Source organism: Prinia subflava, chromosome Z (genome assembly GCF_021018805.1).
Source record: "Prinia subflava isolate CZ2003 ecotype Zambia chromosome Z, Cam_Psub_1.2, whole genome shotgun sequence".
NCBI lineage: Eukaryota > Metazoa > Chordata > Aves > Passeriformes > Cisticolidae > Prinia > Prinia subflava.
This window is the reverse complement of record NC_086283.1, coordinates 22199502-22217694: the sequence shown is the minus strand read 5'-3', so window position 1 is coordinate 22217694 and position 18193 is coordinate 22199502. Positions and strand designations below refer to the sequence as shown.

General features: G+C 48.9%; 1 protein-coding gene across 4 annotated transcripts in view; it reads left to right on the top strand.

Annotated features, from left to right (window-relative positions):
- The window catches only part of EDA (ectodysplasin A), a 64286-nt gene extending 46103 nt beyond the window's left edge, over positions 1 to 18183 (top strand). The window contains exons 3-8 of one of the 4 annotated variants that reach the window (XM_063423002.1): positions 8934 to 8963; positions 12031 to 12210; positions 13017 to 13051; positions 13151 to 13202; positions 15432 to 15553; positions 16930 to 18183. In XM_063423002.1, coding sequence (XP_063279072.1) covers positions 8934 to 8963; positions 12031 to 12210; positions 13017 to 13051; positions 13151 to 13202; positions 15432 to 15553; positions 16930 to 17181 — 671 coding nt within the window. In that variant the 3' untranslated portion in view covers positions 17182 to 18183. Of the gene's footprint in view, positions 1 to 8933; positions 8964 to 12030; positions 12211 to 13016; positions 13052 to 13150; positions 13203 to 15422; positions 15554 to 16929 lie in introns of all 4 variants that reach the window. The other 3 variants (XM_063423003.1, XM_063423000.1, XM_063423001.1) reach the window with 3 other exon arrangements.
- The last annotated feature ends 10 nt before the right edge of the window (positions 18184 to 18193 follow it).

The following is an 18193-nucleotide window of genomic DNA, read 5'->3' as shown; positions in this document are numbered from 1 at the left end:
GGTGCAGTGGTGGATAGAAAATCAGCCTGGTAACTCCAGCCAGCAGCCAAAAAAAAAGCCTTGGGATCCTTGAATTAGAACTGGGAATGTTGTTTGTCAGCTCTGCACTTGGAATCAAACCGAAATGCCTGAAGGGAAACAAAAGACACATCATATCCTCCTTCCAGAGCCAGCCAGAGGGTGGAAAATGAAATATGATGGCCACAGGTTCTGGTGTGAACCCCAGGAACTTGGCTGGGACTGGTGATGTGGGAGCAGAGCTGAGGAGGGTGGAGATTTCTGTTTGATTGGCTTCTTGTGTTTCTGAGGAGGCAGTGCAAGAGGATTTTGCCAGCAACAGTGGCTCTGGTTAATTGGGAGCAGGATTTTGTCTTTGCTCATGACCACATTTGTGCTGTGGTGTTCTTGCACCTTCTCAGAGACTGGAGCTGGTTTTTTAGAGCCTTCTGGTACCAGCAGCCTGTCCTGGTGCCTTGCCATTGATCCTATAGCAGATCTGGATGGGATGGAGGTGGTAAATCACCTTGGTTGTTCCTTGTGTCCTGTAAAGCCTTGGAAATTCCCATTGCAGTGGGCAGGGACACATCTGCCTTGCTCAAGGAAGTGAGGAGGGATTTTCAGCAGAGCTCTGGCTCTTGGAGAGCAGAGTTGAGATCATAGGGTGGAGAGAACCCCAGGAGGTGACTGGATCCAGCCTCTCCTCCTAAGTGGGACCAGCACTGTGACAGAGGTGACAACAGCAGAGATGACAGACCACTAAAGGACAGGTGCTGTTCCATCCTGGTTCTGCTACAATCCTGTGCCGGTATTTTTCCTTGTGCCAAAAAAGCCCTTAAGAGGGGGATACACAGGGCTGGTGGGGCTCTGTCTGCTCCAGCACCTCCCTTCAGACAGCACCTGGTGCCCTTTGAGTCCCATCATCCTTCTGAAGGTGGAGAAAGCCTGTGGAATGCATGAGCACAGCTAATTCAACTTGCTCCTTTTTTCCTTTCCAGCTGAGGAGTTGCTCCCCCAGCACATTTACCTGGAGAAAAAATCAGATTGATGAGTGGTTGTCCCTTAGGTCTGTCTCCTGTTCACACTTGGGTTCTGATCATCTGCAGTAATCACATTTTTTCCCTGGAATACAATTGAAGACCAGGATAAACTACTTCACAACCTACTGCCACTATAGGCATTATCTGTAAACTGTCCTTAGGAGTTTCACCACATGATTCCCCAAGGAGTCCTGGGTTTTGTCAAGCCAAGCAAAAATCTCTTGTGTATTGGCAGGAGAAAAAAAACTTTCTCAACAGCAAAAAAACCCTGTGTTCCTGATGAGATCTTACGTGGTCTGAAGCTGTTTGAGAAGAGTGATTGTGGCTCTCTGGCATCTCGTGTCTCTCCAGGGATTCCAGGGGTGAGCTGTGACTTCCCTCTGTTTGTTTTCAGCCTGATGAGCTTGAGCTGGGGGCTGGTGTTTGGGATCAGAGGAATGGGGAGGGAGCAGGCTACTGATGCATGGAGCTCCTGGAGTAGCATCTGCTCATCTGGATGACACATGGCTGGAGGTTTATCCTTTGGTGGAATGCGAGGAGAGGAGCAGGGAGGCAGCAAAGGCCACTCTCATCCCCAAGCCACCACATGAGAGATGATTCCCAGCCCTTGGTGCCAGGGCACGAGCTCTTATACCCTGTGGCCAACCAGCCCCAGGAGTGACCTCAGTGCAGGACACTTCCCCTGGAGAAAAGTCCATCAAAGAGATGAAGAATTGCTTAAATTGGATGGAGCCAAGGTAGTGCCTCAGAAGAGTCCAAAATGAGCTGCAAACTGTCCTTGATCTCCCAGGCTGGAGGAGACTGGCTTTGGGCTGGGGCAGTCCAGCACAGAGCTGAGGGGGTCACAAGTGTCACTGTCCCCAAGCCATTTCTGGCACTCAGCAGCGCCTCACTCCACAATGGGACAGGGCAACACAAAGCAAAGACTCCTGAACTTCAGGGCTTGTGCTGTGCAGGTGGAGCAGGCTGGGATGGCCCTCTGGGAATGGCATGGGACCAAGATCCCACTGGATGAAGGACAGGAAGGGAACGCTGCTTTGTAGGGTGCTATTGTGGAGCATCTTGATTTAAGGTGTAACCAGGCAAAGACTATTAACTGACATGTGATTTTTTAGGAGCTTTAAAACAAGATTGAAAGAAAAGCAGGGAGAGAAGAAAAAGTGGTGGCTGTGGAAAGCTGGAGTGCCCTGGGCTCTGCCTTATGGACTCACAGACAGTGCTGTTTCATCCTTCCCCTACTTCGTGTCATGAATTCCCTCCCCATTCCTTTACAAAACATATTCTCTCTGTATTCAGATTTGTTGAAATTAGTTCTAGTTCACACCTCTGGCTTGGATTCCTGTAAATGTAGGCAGTAGTTTTCCTCCACTCTCAGCAGAAGATTCCCCCTTCCTCATTAAAAAGCACCCCCTGGAAGATGCACCAGAGTTTTGGAGTAGCACAGGATGTGATTTACTTCTGAGACATTTTCCTAGATTTATCATTTATCATATTCTCTAAATATTCTGTAGTGATAATTCCAAACCTGCTCTTCAGCTGACCCATTGCTTTCTTTCTGGAGTTGGTAAAGAAGTACTTTCTTTTTCAGGGAAAAGGGAAAATATTCCTCTTGTTTCAGTGCTTGTATCACTGACTGATAGTTCAGTAGGGTCCAAGAAGCTTTCATTTGGATAGACCAAATTTCCTGAAAAATGTTGAAAACATATTGGTTCCAAACCTCCCCCAAAACCACATGTCCTAGATTAGGCATGTGTTGGGAGCTAACATCCCTCTTTCCCCAATCCACTGGAATCTGGCATTAATAACCCCACACGTAAAAATATTTGAAAAGCTTTACGTTTCTTCTGCCCATGGGAATGAAGTGAATGTCACTGCACCACTGTGCTGGAAAGGCAACTGCCGAGTTCTGGAGGTTTCTTGTTCTTTGGGAAAACTGACATCGCGGATGGCAGGAGGTTCATCATCACCTGGAACCTCAAGGAACACCAAAGCTGCTCTTTCCACCTTTGGTATTGGTCAAATAGGGATAGAGGGGTTGGTTGATGGGTGGGACTTACTCCAAGAGCCCTTGAGGTCGGAAAAGCCCTCCAAGATCATCCAGTCCAAGCTGTAACTGATCCCCGCCTGGTCACCAACCCAGAGGACTGAGTGCCATGTCCAGTCCTACCTTGGACATCTGCAGGGATGGGGGACTCCATCACTTCCTAGTGTCTGAAAGGACCTACAAGGAAGCCAGAGAGGGACTTCCTCATCAGGAAGGGTGGTGCCAGGACAAGGAGAAATGGATGCAACTGAAAGAGGGGCAATTTAGGTTGGACGAATGGAAGGAGTTCTTCTCTGTGAGGTTGGTGAAAGCTGGAATGGATTTCTGAGTGAAGCTGTGGCTGCCCCTGCATCCCTGGGAGTGTCCAAAGCCAGGTTGGACAGGGCTTAGAACAACCTGGGGTAGAGGAAGGTGTCCCTGCCCATGCCAGGGGGTAGGACTGCATGAGGATTAAACTTCCTTCCAACCCAAACCATTCCATGATTCTGTGACTTAGTGATTCAATGTTGATTTTATGAAAGAGTGAGAAGTGATGTGGTGTGTCTGGATGATGCTGACCTCTCTTTAATCACCAAGATTTTGTCTCTCATCTGTAACCTGGGATGAGGATAATTCCTCAGTAACTCCATCCTGTCGTCTCCCACGGTGGAGGGGAGATGGAAACACGGAGTTGCCTCAGTTGAATTATCTGGTTTTGCGTGTCCCCAAACCAGTGTCACATTTAGGGAAGAAGATTGAGGATGTTCCATAGTAACTCAGTGCTAGAAAATAGGAGAAGGATCAATAATTCCCAATGAATGCTGAAAACAGGTTGGCACAGTCTCTGAAGGATGGATGGATGGATGGATGGATGGATGGATGGATGGATGGATGGATGGATGGATGGATGGATGGATGGCTACCCAAAACTGGTGGTGCTGCCATGTACCTTTCCCAAACTGGATGAACACCTTAAAGACATCACTTGGTGTCATTTCCTGAATCAAAAGATGCTGCTAAAATATGGTTGTGGCATTCCATGGCTTTTTCCTGCTCTTGGAAACTGGGAATTCCAGCACGGTCAGCACCTCCTTAGGTGTATCCTTTGTTTGGCTGATTTCTATAATGGTCAACCTTTTATATGTTTGATATAAAATCAGCATAATTACAAAGATCTGTTCCTGTCCATAAAACCAGTTGGAACTGTTTGGCAGGAATTTAAACTATTTCTTGTTAATCCATACACACAACTAATAAGGGAAGGCAGTTTTTTTTAATACCCTATTTATATCAGCAGATGTCCCAAAGAAGTTTGGGATATTTCTGTATTTATAGTAAATCACAGCAGTGTGTAGCGTGCAGAAAGAGAGATTGGAGGGGGGGTAAAGTCAACTCTATTAATCTTGCTAAGAGCAAACATGTCACATGTAATATCCTTGAGTTGCATCGCCATCTGGGATTTTTCTGAAGGCCTTGGAATTGATCCAGCAGATGGTAGGGCTGCTAGGGCTGGAACCTGCTCCCTGAAGCATGGGGAGGTGTCTTCTGCTGCTGGCTGGGCCCCAGCTGGGGGTTTGCACACCAAAAACTCATCTCTTGCAAGTTTTTCCCTCAGCTTCAAGTGAGATGTTTGCATCTGAACCCAAAGTGCTTCTGCCATAAGGGACTTGGAATTGTTTGGAGTGCCTTTGAATGGTTTGGAGCCTTCCACTGGTGTTGGCTCTGTTTGGGTTGAGGTCTTTTTTCATCATATAGAAGCGTCTTCTGCTTGTGCCTTTCCCTCTAGGTTTACCCTTTCTGCAGGCTTGACATTCCCTCTTTTTCTGGTGTCCTCCCTTTATATTTTCCCAGCACTTGTGGAAAATCAGGTTTTGGAGGGGTCTAGCTCTGGAGTGCTGCTCACAGCCAGGGTGTCCAGAGCCCAGCATGCAGCATTCCTGCTCCCATCTTTCCTGGGGGAATACTGTCCTATGATGAGAAATTCAGCTGGTGCAAGTTACTGCAGCAGAGTAAGGGGCTTTTCCTACAGAAAATCCAGGGAAGAGGAATATCAGTGGTAGGAGTAGATCAGGTAGCTGCAATGTTTCCAGCAGCAGTTTCAGTAGCAATAGCTTCTGTGGTTAGGCAAAAATAATCCCAGACATTCTAAAGAGACTAGAGAGACTTTCAGCCATGACCTGCAACACAGGAGGGCTCACTCTGAGTCAGAAGATCCCCTCCAGTCCTGCGCTTCTCCTTGGAAGTCTCCTTATTCCCAGCTCAATGGTCTTGGGGAGCAATTTGGGTGTGCCAGCACTGTTCTCGAAGCACTCCAGGTTTTCTCCTTCTTTAACTTCTCCCAGTGGTGCTTCCACCCCTGTCCCAGTGCTGGTGGCCACCAAGGTGAGCTCACCTGCCCACTTTGCCCTTCCCAAAATCCTTTCTTTGGAATTCTTCTCATTTCAAGTAATCTTTCTGTATCCGATGATCAGGATTGACTTCATTGTTCCCAGGATTTCCTCAACCCTTCACTAAGTGGCAGCAGGATTTCTCCATGTTTTCCAGAGTTATTCCCATTTTAGGATTATGTTTCTGCCTTGTCTGGCTGAGCAGCAGCAGCTGAGCATGTGCAAGTGTCCTCCAGCATCCACCAGAACAATTTATTATTTCCCATGTATGTATATTTTATAGGACTGTATATTTTGACTGAGTGAATCTCATTCTATCCTTATTATCCTTCAAAGCCATCCAGCCTGTCCTCCTCTCCCAGTCCTTTTCTGTATTAACAGTTCTGGCCAACTTCCCTCCCCCTAAACAAGGGGGTGAACAGAGCTGACAACTCCTTCGAAGAGGGATCAGAGTCCAAACATATATTTAATTCCAGTTGAAAGATGGGGAAGGTCGAATGGGATGGACTTCCCAAGGTCTGGAGCTGGTTTGACCTCAAAGGAGAACAGGCAGCATGTGGAAAGGGAGAGATGGGATTCGTGGGAGGGACAGAAGTCAGGAAGGATAACTGTGCTTGGGTGGCTGTCACATTCAATCCTGGCAGCTGGGACCACCTGGATCTCTAGGATATTCCTGATGGGTGTGGAAGGGGATTCATGAGGAGCAGAAAGGTGCACTCATAAAGGTGCACACTTATAAAGAAGGGAAAAGAGGTGCCAGAGAACAGCTGAGAGGTTGGGCTGCTCTTAGATCCGATTGGGGTTGGAATAAATCCTCAACTGCAGCATAGCAAAGCCCTGAAATCAGGTATGGGAGATATTGATCAGTCAGAAGTTTTTTAAATCAAAAAAGTTTCCTTCTCCATGAAGGTGGCAGGGCTGTAGACTCTGGTGCAGCAGAATTGTAATCCTGTAATTTGGTTTTCATACTCCTTGAGGAACACAGTGGATACACTTGTGATCCACATCTTGGAGTGGAAAAAACCAGAGTTTTCTCTTAGGCCATCCTTGGAATCAAGACCTGCATGAAACTACAGTAAATAAATGTGGGTTGGGTAACAGGCTTTGAGTCATGGAACTTCTCCATGGAAGGAATGGGATGGGGAGGTGGGATTGGCAGTGTGGGAGAGAGTGTGGGAAGGACTTAGGTTTGCATGACTTGTAGGTATTTAACCATCAATAGAGAGGTAACCAGTGGGTCAGATGTATCATGGAATCTCACACTGATTTGGGTGGGAAGGGTCTTAAAGCTCATCTCATTCCCCTCCCATTGACAGGGACACCTTCCCCTATCCCAGGTTGCTCCAAGCCGCATCCAACCTGGCCTTGGACACTTCCAGGGATGGGGCATCCATTATGTTATAATGATATTACCTGTGTGTTCAACTACTGCATTTAAGTTTAAATACTTTGAAAAGTATTTTAAAATATTTTAACAAGTTTAGTGTTTAAATATTGGGTTGTGGCCTCTGCAAACCCTGGCAGAAAGGATTTTTTAATTGCCATTTTTCTCCTCTGCACATCAACGTTGGGACATCAAGCCAAATTTCAAAGCCTTGTGCCTCAACACCTCAGCACCTGAGAGGAATATTGATCTGAAGTTTTGGTGGCCCTCAGCTTAGACTCAATAATTTATTACCATTTTAGCCTAAATGGAGCAGCAGCTCATGAACTTCCCATTTTGAGCAGAACCGAGGGAAATTCTGCTGTATTAGAAGCTTCAGCTCCACGCTCCAATTGAACGACCCCTCCTTGCTCTCGGGAGGCGAACAGATGCAAACCCCCAGAGAGACTCAGAAGCTCCCAAGCTTAATAATCCTGGGGTTTTTTCCCCCCTCGTGTCAGGAGTGCTTTTGTGTCTGTCGAAAGCTCCACTTGCAGATCCATAACGTCTCTCTCTGCCGTGCCTGGAACAGATGCGTGTGTTGTAATATAGACTGCGAACATTGACATCCCATGTGGTTCTCATTCCTCCCAGTCATCTTTGAAGCTAATTGGATCCAGCCATCCCAAATGTGTCTGGCTGGCCACAGCTATTTGTACTTTCACTCTGGTTCTGGTGCTAATGGTGGGATCTATGGAACATGAAATAAACTCTCGTGACTCTGAGGGCTGCCGAGGCACAGCCGCTTGCTTCTCTCTGGGTTGGGATGGGCTGGGATCTTTAAGTGGGATTTTTTTCCTCTTCTAATGTTGTTCAGTGTCTGGTGGCTACAGTGAGGACTGGTGGGGCTCAGAAGTCCAGAATCAGGAGCCTGGTTGTCCACCCTGAAGTGTTTTACAGTCTGGTGTGGCTTCCTGGTGGGATATTGGGAAGGCATTATTAGGAATCCATGTGTTGTCTGACCTGTGAATGTTATTAAAAAATAGTATAAAAATATTATTAAAAACACTAAATTAGCAGAAATTATAATTTAGATAATTGAATCGTAGAATGGGTTGGGTTGGGTTGGAAGAATCTTAAAGCTCATTCATCCCCACGGGCAGGGAAACCTTCCCGTATCCCAGGTTGCTCCAAGCCCTGTCTAGCTGGGCCTTGGACACCTCAAGAGTTGGGGCAGCCACAGCTTCCCTGGGCAACCTGTGCCAGGCCCTCATAAGAAGGAATTTCTCCCTAAAATTATAGATACCACCATTTATAGATAATGTCTTTTATAGATAATGACTTTTATAGATAATACCATCATTTTCGCATGACCCAACAGCACAATGTAGGAAAAACAATATTCCTGTTGGAAAGGTATTAGTAAGGTTGTTAGGTAATTTCTCTGGTTCTTTTCCTGTCTTTCCTCTAACTATCCATGGGAAAAAAAGTTCTTTTGTTGGGAATTTACCTTTTTCCACCCCCTCAGACTCAAAGCAACCTCATGACCTTCAACTGGTTATAATTTTATTTCAGTTAAAGGTGATTTCAGTCATTGAGGTTGTGCTAAACCCCAGGTTTTAGAGGGATTTCCCTGATGAATAGCAAGGGAATATTTGGGGATTTTTGCAGTTCATTCCCGTCCATGATGAATTCTTGGAGAAGCAGTGGAACATGTTTCACACTTCAGCTTCTGCTCACAAAGTCCTGTCATTTCTCAGCTTCACTGTAAATATTTTCTCTTTGTGCTCAGGAGGTTTGGATTCCCATTGTTTCAAACAGCCAGTTCAGAATAATGCTTTGCTTTTGTGGGTTTTTAGTGTTTTATTCTTGTTTTTAAACAGCTTGGCTCGCAAGGAGTCAGCAGGGGTTGGGCCAGATGATCTTTAAACATCCCTTCCAACCCCAGCCACTCTGTGATGCTCTCAAATTTGGGTTACTGCTCTCAGCTGAGACCATTCCTGTGCTGCTGCGTGGGCCACAAACACATCCATTGTCGACCTGGAAAATAAAATGGCAATGGAAATTTTCTCTAACTAAATGATCTCTGAATATCACTAATTTTTTTTTGTTCCCCTTTGTAGGTCCAAGTTCAGTGAAAAACAAGAAAAAGGGTAAGTGTGAGTTTTAACTGAATTTTCCTTTCTGTGCTTTGTGAATTCGCTTTGGCCAACACGAAGGAGAAACGAATGGCAGCCTCCCTCTCCAGGAAAGGCTGGAATAACACCCACAAGCTCCCCTTAAAACTTCTTTAAGCACTGAAAGAAGTTAATTATGTTGTACAGAAGTAATCCTGAGGATTCTCCAGTTGGAGAGTTAGAGTTGAGTCAGTACCGAATACCTGGAGCTGTTGCTGTTTGCCGGCCTTGGCTTTCATCCCAATCCTGCCAACCTGTAGCTTGGATTCTCCTTCAGACCCACCAAACTCAGCATGAACACACTTTGCATCCCACTTTATCCTTGTGTTAACTTCCAAATTATCATTTTATGAGCCCCTTCTGAGTGTTGCTCAGCCCTCAGGGTTTTGTGGATTTGGTGATGTTCCTCAGGCAGATTGCAGTGGATCCTGGGGATCTGGGTTATTCAAGCAGCTCTGTTTGGAGGATTCCTGATGACATCACTTTTTCTGTAGGACTGCTGGGAACACTTAGGGTCCCACATCTATTTCTAGGAGTTTGAGCAAGTCCAACGATCCCAGCAGTCGAGTTTTCCATGTCTGTACTACTGTAGTAGCACATCAAATGGCTTTAATCCTTGGATGCAAACTCCAGAGCCACAGCTGAGAGGCGGGAACAGGACACACTTAGCAACTTCATTTGTATTTACTCCAAAAAGCAGCGTAAAATTTTATGTTGGAGAAGTTTCCTAACAAAGCTCAACCCGCATTCAATCAGCCCAACAAATAACAACTGATGGCTGCAGCCTCAGGAGCAATTCCAGAGGGGCAGGGGGTTCTCGTGGAGCTGGGTTGCATACAGCTGTATAAAGTAGCCTAATTTTATGGTATTGTCACATTTAATTCTTCTTAGAGTTCCAGTTCATTGTTTGATGGGTGAGGATTATGGAGAACTCCCTGCTTCTGCCTGCTCCAAATTTCAGAGCCCGCGGGTGCAGGCATGGGAGACTTGGCAGGCTGGGATTTAGGTGCTGGGACCCTCTTCGGAGACCTGATAAGAGAGCTATCAGACAATAAATGGAATTTATAGCCTTTTGTCTTGTGAGGTTTGTTAATGCAGAAAAGTGGTTGAAATGGCTTGAAGGAGGGAGAGGCACAGAAGTGTGTCTCTGGAAGGAGCGATTGTGTCACTGCTCAAGCAGCAGCTCCCTGAGTAGCAGAGCAGATTTTGGAGGCAGACGAGTTAAACCAGCTGTGATGTGCATCCCTCGTGGGAAGAGAAGCCTGGAGTGACAGCAGCAGCATTCCCAACTCCCTGTCTACAGTCCTCCCTTGGGATGGCCTGGATTGGGAGGATGTCAGTGAGAGTGGTTTAGGAAAAATGCATGTGCTTCAAGGTGATCACTTCCAAACCATGACTTCATTCCGAGGAGGAGGAGAAGTGTTGGATTAGATAGAGGAGGGCTGTTGTGGGCAGCTCAGCTTGGAAGTCATGGATGCTGATTTGGAGAGAAGTATTGCTGTGGAGTTTTGTCCCCTGAAGCCTTTTCCCCCTTATTGTAGAACACCAGTGTGTCTTTACTCACCTCTGCTTACTTTGACTTTATTTTCTGCACATTTAAATGATGTCCACAGTTGTCTCACCCTGATGTCCTTGTGCCCTTGCTCCTGGCTAGTGGCCATCCAGAGATTCCCACTCCTGTGCTAAAACAGATGGATTTTTCCTTATGCTTCTGTCCATTACAAAGATGGATATTAGTAGAGAAACAAGTACATAAATGTACTCAGAAACTATTCCAAGAACTATAATTTCCTACCCCAACTGCTGCTGTCATCTAAATACGAGTTTAATTCTGTCCTACTGGGGACCCTGTGGCAGCAGTTGAAGTGATTTTGCTCTGTTTATGTTCCTTGGCAGAAAAGCTGTTCCAAAGTGGCATTTTAAAAACTACATCAAAAGAACATCATTTTTGTCAGGAACATGGAAAATCAGGAGAGCAGGAACCAGGCTTTCCCTGCAGAGCTTGTTTCATTCTGCTCAGTGTATTTAAGAGTCATTCCTGATGTGGTTATGTCATTTCTCTTCCTTGGGACATGTGAGGTGTTTGAAGATCATGGTAGGGAAGAAGGTTTTTACCACGAGGCTGGGAAAATACTGGGAGAGGCTGTCCAGGGAAACTGGAAACTGGCTGCCCCATCCCTGGAAGTGTCCAGGTTGGACAGGGCTTGGAGCAACCTGGGATAGTGGAAGGTGTCCGTGCCCATGGGACTGGATGGGCTTTAAGGTGCTTTCCAACCCAGACCAGTCTGGGATTCTGTGATTGTAACAATTCACCAGTGTTTTAGTCCCCTCGATGGGGTTAGTCCTTCCCGAGCCCCTCCCTCCATTCAAAACCCAAAATACTGAATTATTTTGAGGCACGGGCAGCACAGGGGCTCCTCCAGCAATGCTGGGGAAGAGCTGGAGCTCAGCTCTGAACTGCCCTCTGGAGGAGACCAAGCCATGGGGATCATCTCCCAGTCCTAATGTGCAACAGGTAGGAAAGGTTATCCCTCATTTCCATCGAAACCCGGCAAACTGAGTAACTGCAGAGTGGTTCATCTGGACCAGAGCGCCCCAGCTTTGGCTGAGTGCATGGGAACATGCTGTGGGAGCATCCTGACTGTATCCAGAGTTCATCCCGGGTCCATAGGGGTGTGACCAGGCCCAGGGCATGGGACTTGGTGACTGACCCCATGCCAGGGGCGGAGTGACCAGAGCTGTGACTGGAGCTGTGGGAAGAGACCCCCCTGAGCCTCCATCCCTTGAGAGGCCTCAGAGAGTCCCCATGCCTCGTTTAAGTGTAATTCCCCACAGGAAGGAGCCTGCAGGGTGGTGACCTGATCTTGCCATGTTGGCAGCATTGTCCTCGTGATGTGGAGCTGTAGGTCACCCATCCCACCTGTCCTGAGGCTCCTCCTCATCCCTGCCTGCAGCCGGGAGTGATCCGTCCCCAACCTCCCATTTCCTGCTGCTCCAAGCCCACCCCACAGCCCCAGGTAACGCCTGTCCTTGTGTTTTCCAGGTAAAAAGGCTGGTCCTCCAGGTCCCAACGGTCCCCAAGGACCACCAGGGCCTCCCGGGCCACAGGGTCCCCCCGGCATTCCTGGCATCCCCGGGATTCCAGGCACAACCGTCATGGGACCGCCTGGCCCCCCTGGCCCACCAGGCCCTCAGGGACCACCCGGCGTGCAGGGTCCCTCAGGTGAGGATCCATCTGTGCCCTCTGCTCCAAGCTGGACACGTGGGAATGCAAGAGATGTCACCAGAGTGTCCAGATGCAATGGCACAACAGCCTGGAGCAGGAGTCAGGTGTCCTGGGCCATGTGGGACAGGGCTCGGAGCAACCTATGGAAGGTGTCCCTGCCCGTGGCAGGGGTGGAACTCAACGGGTTGTAAAGTCCCTTCTAACCCAAACCATGCTGAATTTCTGGGATTCTGGGATTCCACGGCTCTAAATGGCCAGGAGCAGCAGGAGCCCCTCATCTCCGTGCTGTGCTGCCACAGGCATCTCCTCCTTAATTAGGATTTGGCTCCCAGGGAAGGGAGATGCAATGAATGACCTGCAGAGGGAAACTTGACAGCTTGGCAGCCAAGAGATTTTATTCCCACTGTGGATCAGGGAATAGGTTGTGCAGTTTTTCCTTCTAGTGGAAATCTGTTGAATAACGAAGCACTTTGACAGTTGGATAGAAATGTCAGGAATAAACTAGGGAAGTCTAAGATTAATCTTTTTCTTCCTTATTTTTAAAAATATTTTTTAATATTTAATATTTCTGTTTTATATATTTTAATATTACCTGCACTCCATATCCCTCCTCCTGTTAAAACGGAGGTTTAATAGTTATTTTTGAGTAGGAAAAGTGATTTATATGGGGCTTCAGGGTTATTTCAGGGTAAAAATGTTATTTGTAAGGATGTTTAAGGGTTATTTTGGGATAAAAGAAAATTTTTTAAATGGGTTTTTTCACTCAACCTTCCTCTTCAATGATGTGGAATTGCCTTTTGCAGGTACCACAGACAAAGCCAGCTCCAGAGACATCCAGGTGGGTTGAGCTTTCCATGGAAAACCCCAGCTTTGGGGGGATTTTTATTTTGGCGTGATGCTTCCCATTAATCCTGAATCCCTGTGCTCTTCCTTGCAGCCAGCTGTGGTCCATCTCCAAGGCCAAGGCTCAGCAATCCAAGTGAAGAATGGTAAGGATCTCTTGGTAATTGTGGGTACTGGGAAGAGCCCCTCCTGCACCTATAAAATTCCTGGATCACAGTCCATCCCATGACACAGCTCCAACACGATCCCTGCCCATCCCTGCCCTCCAATACCCCTGGCCAGAACCCTCAGGAAGAGTCCTATGTGGAGTCTCCAGCCCCATTTCTCCTGAGCTCCTGTTTATCTCCCAGATTATCGCTGTTCTGTCCCTCCCAGTAATTCTGTCCCACTAAATCTCCCTTCTCCCTGATCTCCAGGTACATCTTGTGCCTCCCCTGCCCCTCCATGACCAGGCCTTTTTTTCCCCCATTCTATTTTAAGTCCTTAATGGATCCTTGTCCTGTCTCTTCCCCATTTGCCCATTTTCTTCCAGTTTCCCAGGAATTTAAGGCAGGGAAGAGCCAGTGGAGAGAGGACACAGAGGTGTCCAGCCACCAGCTCTTCCTGGGATCCCCCGAGCATCTCTGCCCCCACCAACAGCCTTTAATCCCAGACCCGGCCAAGCCACTTCCCATCCACATGCAGCTCCTTGCTCTCCTCCTCCTTCCCAGATCCCCATCCAAATTCTCCTCAAGTTCCCGCTCTCCTTGCCAACAGCTGGGGCTCATTCATCACCTCCTGCCTCCCTGCTCTGGCTGTGCTGGAAAGGAGCTGCCTTGTCCCCTCCCTGAGTCCCCACATGCAGCTCCCCAGGGACCACATCCATTCATCCTTACCCCAATCCCAGACGGGGAGGGACGCAGCTCCCGAGGGTGGGGGCAGCAGGAAGGGGCTGCAGGATCCCTGTCCACAAATTCCTGCCTCACACGTGGGATGGGGAGGGCTGGCCACTGCTTCTGTGGGAAGGCAGCTTTCCCTGTGAGCAGTGGCAGCTGGAATTGCTCATGGATAGGGAACATGAGATTGTGCTCCAGATCCCCAAAATTAAAAGGAAACCACCCGTTCTCAGGAACAATGTGAGGGAAAAGATGCTGTTTGCTTATGTTCAGAAAGCAGTTATCTCTTCATTACTGGGAATGCTGCTCTCTAAGAGCAGGAATGCCCTGTGAGTGTCCTTCCCTGCTGCTCGGGAACAATCCAGAGCTGGGAGCCAGGAATGCTGTCCAGCTGCCAGCCTGGCGAGCTCCAACTGGGAGCAGGGAGAGGAGAGGCAGAAGGAGATTGGGAGGAAATGAATGGGATTTGATAAACTGAGGCACCTACAGAGATTGGCTCAGTTTGAGGCTTACAGCAAAGTCTGTCCATAGGTTATCCCAGTATTCCCAGTGCCAGAGGACTGGGTGGTAGATCCATAAACCCCTGACTGTGTTGAGGGACCCCAGTTTTAGGGGTTACTGTGTTGTGATATGATGCAATTTCCTACTTCGTTATTCCTCTGGCTTTTAAAAACCTTAGGAGTTGTAAAGGCAAAGGTTTTGTTAAAATTATTCCTGTTACAATCAGGAATGGTGAAGTCAAGGAGCACCAGAACTAAAATCAATCGTGTGACCCAAAGCCGGCCTCCATTTGCCTGGAGAAGAGAAAGCTCCAGGGAGCCCCTTCCAGTGCCTAAAGGGACTCCCAGGGAGCTGGAGAGGCATTTTGGACAAGGGTCTGGAGTGACAGGACAAGAAGCAATGGTTTCAGGCTGAAAAAGGGTAGATTTAGATGGGAGATTGGGAAGGAATTCTTCCCTGTGAGGGTGGAGAGGCCCTGGCACAGGCTGTCCAGAGCAGCTGTGGCTGCCCCATCGCTGGAAGTATCCAAGGCCAGCTTGGACAGGGCTTGGAGCAATCTGGGATAGTGGAAGGTGTCCCTGCCCACGACAGGGGTTGGAATGAGATGAATGTTAAGGTCCCTTCCCACCCAAACAATTCCATGATGGTTCCATGATGGCCATTCCCATGGACACAATAGGGAATAGGGATCAAACAAGCTCAGCTGCAGGGTGAGGAGGAGGCAGGTCTGTGTCCAGCCCTGGGATGAGCACAGCACAACAGGCCCTGCACTGGGTTTTGAGGTTGAGAACACAGGGGGTTGGAGGCACAGGCGACCCCACATGGTGCGCTCAGAGCTAGAGAGGAGTCCTTGCTCCCACTCCCTAGTGTGTAATCCTGGGATTCCCGCACCGAATTCCCTGCTCTCTGTCATGCTGTGACTGTGTTTGTGTTGCTCCTGCGCTTTTCCTCCTGACGGGTACTGAGTGACCGCCGTTTTCTCATACTGAGATCTTTCAGGTGGAGTCCTCAATGACTGGTCTCGCATCACTCTGAACCCCAAGGTGTTTAAGCTGCATGCCCGCAGTGGGGAGCTGGAGGTACTGGTGGACGGCACATACTTCATCTATAGTCAGGTAGAAGTGAGTACGGTCCTAGGCTAACTCCTCCTATTCTTGTGTTCCGGTGGAAGCCTTGCATGAACCACAAGAGGGCTCCAGACCACAGCCAAATGCCAGCAGCTTGTGTGGAGCTTCGGCTCAGGATGGATGCGGGGAGGAGTGTCACACCCCTGTCACCTCCAGGACACCGCCCGCCAGGGTTTAGTCACTGAAAGCACACCCCACACCCGCCGACCCCGAGGTTATCCCTCTAGTTATCCATGTGGCCATTCCCCGACCCTTCCAAGCCTCCCTGCAGGCAGGACGCTGAGCTCAGTGCTTTAAAAGACACACTGTGGTTGTTTGTGGTTGTTTGGAGCTGTGTCACTCTGGAAGCGTAGGACGCCCAGCCCAGATGGTCTGGCCAGATTCCAGCCCAGGTGGCTCAGTTTGACTCCCCCTGCTCCGTGTGGCTCCACCCCAGCACCGGCTCTGGGATGAATTGGCCCACGGATGTCAGGTGCTCTTCCATGAAATTGGTGACACATGTCCAATTTGGATGGGGACAGAAAATATAATTTCACGTGGGCCAAGTTACAGTTGTTTCCCAAGTGTTTGATGCTGATTGATGGCCACAGTGTTAGGCCACTGAAGCCTCATCGTTTGGAGTCCATCAGGGAAAAAAAAAAAAAAACAGATTCAGTGTTCAGGCAGCTCCTGGCTCCAAAAGGGCTGGATTTCCTTTCTCAGGAAGAAGCAGCTCCCTGAGACTGACTGCTCCTTGGTCAGGGGCACCTCCTGCAGTTCTTTGGAATCAGAGTGTGGCAGAGGGTTAAGTGAGGATGAGTAGAGTCACAGGGCCTTGGGAATCAGTAGATTCAATCAGTAGAAATGCTGTGAGGTGATTTCCTTCCAAGCTGTGGCGGTTGGGAGAGCCTTTTCACTGTAATAGCTCGTGCCTGTGCAAGCACCGAGTCCAGTTACCCAGGAGGCAGCTCCCAGTCCACCTTAGGGCAGTTCTGAGGTCACCACTAAAGGAGGCTCCTGGCACCAGGAAGCAGGACTGGCCAGGTAAGTGCAAGAGGCCGTCAGTCGAATGTGTGTGTCTGTGTGTGGGCCGAGAAGCTGTTGTAGCACACAGGGGCTCCTGCATGGCTCTGTGCAGGTGTGTCACTTCCCTGGAGTAAGCAGGATGGTAGCTCAGACTTAGGCACGTGGATTCAGGGGGTTTTGCATGCTTGGGTCAGTCTGAAGCGGAATAAAAGAGGTTCCTGGTTGGTTTGGGGCTCTCCCTGTCTCGCACCTGTGAGTGAAGGTGTTGGGGCCAGGAGGGGCTGCACACACCCCCAGGGCACTGCACTTGCTCCCCACACCCCGACCCCCTTGCTGACACCTCTCTTCTCCCTGCCTCACATCAGGTCTACTACATCAACTTCACCGACTTTGCCAGCTACGAGGTGGTGGTGGACGAGAAGCCCTTTCTGCAGTGCACTCGCAGCATCGAGACCGGCAAGACCAACTTCAACACCTGCTACACGGCCGGGGTGTGCCTGCTCAAGGCCAGGCAGAAGATCGCCGTGAAGATGGTCCACGCTGACATCTCCATCAACATGAGCAAGCACACGACTTTCTTTGGGGCCATCCGCCTGGGAGATGCACCCGCGTCCTAGAGAGGAACTTGGCGTGGCCAAGGACACCCACGGAACTGCACAGTGCTGCTGTTCATAAAGCGTATCAGTATTTCAGGGGTTCTGTAATCCGGCCATAAAGGAAACTGATCCAGAGCTATTTATTCCTATATGTGAATGCAGGAAGCACAATTGTCCTCTGTGACTCGCGGGGAGACTCGGATCAAACCAAAAAGCTGGTGGGGAGAGCGTTGTGAGGAGGAAAGGCTGTTGGGTGTGCCTTGTCTCAGTATTTCAAGTATTACTGCACTGATACTCTGCTCGGTGACCTTCACATGAGGCTTGGTGGGAGAGCTGGGGGCTCTGCTCGGATGTTGCACTGGCAAGGGCACCCCAGGCGGGAGCGGGAGGACACGGACTCCTGTCCCAAAATCCCAGCCAGGCTCCTGCTTGTGCACGCTAACGACAGTCAAGAAGGGGATTCTGACTTCCTGCCTTCCCAGGGGGATCTGTAAGGGCCAGGGGGCAAGGGGAGGTGGGCGAGACAAGGTCAGTGGTGTTTACATTCATCCTCAGGAGGAGGAGGAGGAGGAGGAAAAGTGCCTCGACCTAGAGCTTAGAAGCAAAAGCAGGAAGTGCGAGAGGAAGAGGAATAACTAGAGCAGGCTTAGCAGATAGGAAACTGCCTCCGCATTCCAGAAACCACCAAATCCCAAAGAAAACGCCGATTCCCGGGTCCAGGCCTCTGCTCCTTTCAGCTCCTGCCCTTAGCCCAGAGGTAACCTTGCCCCAGCGGGGGCTGCCTTCAAGTACTGCTGCTGTTACAGCAAGCTGAGTTGTGTTGGGGGTATTTTGTTTTTGTTTTTCTTTTGGTTTTGTTTTTGGGGTTTTTTGGGGGGGATTGTTTTGTTCTTTTTAATTAATATTTTGCAAACCAGAACACATTTCTACAGGCTTCACCGAGCCACGTAGAGCAGCCACAAGTATTTGTGACAACACTCGGAGGAAGTTTGTTATGTTTAAGAATAAAATATTCAAACAGGATTTTTTTTTC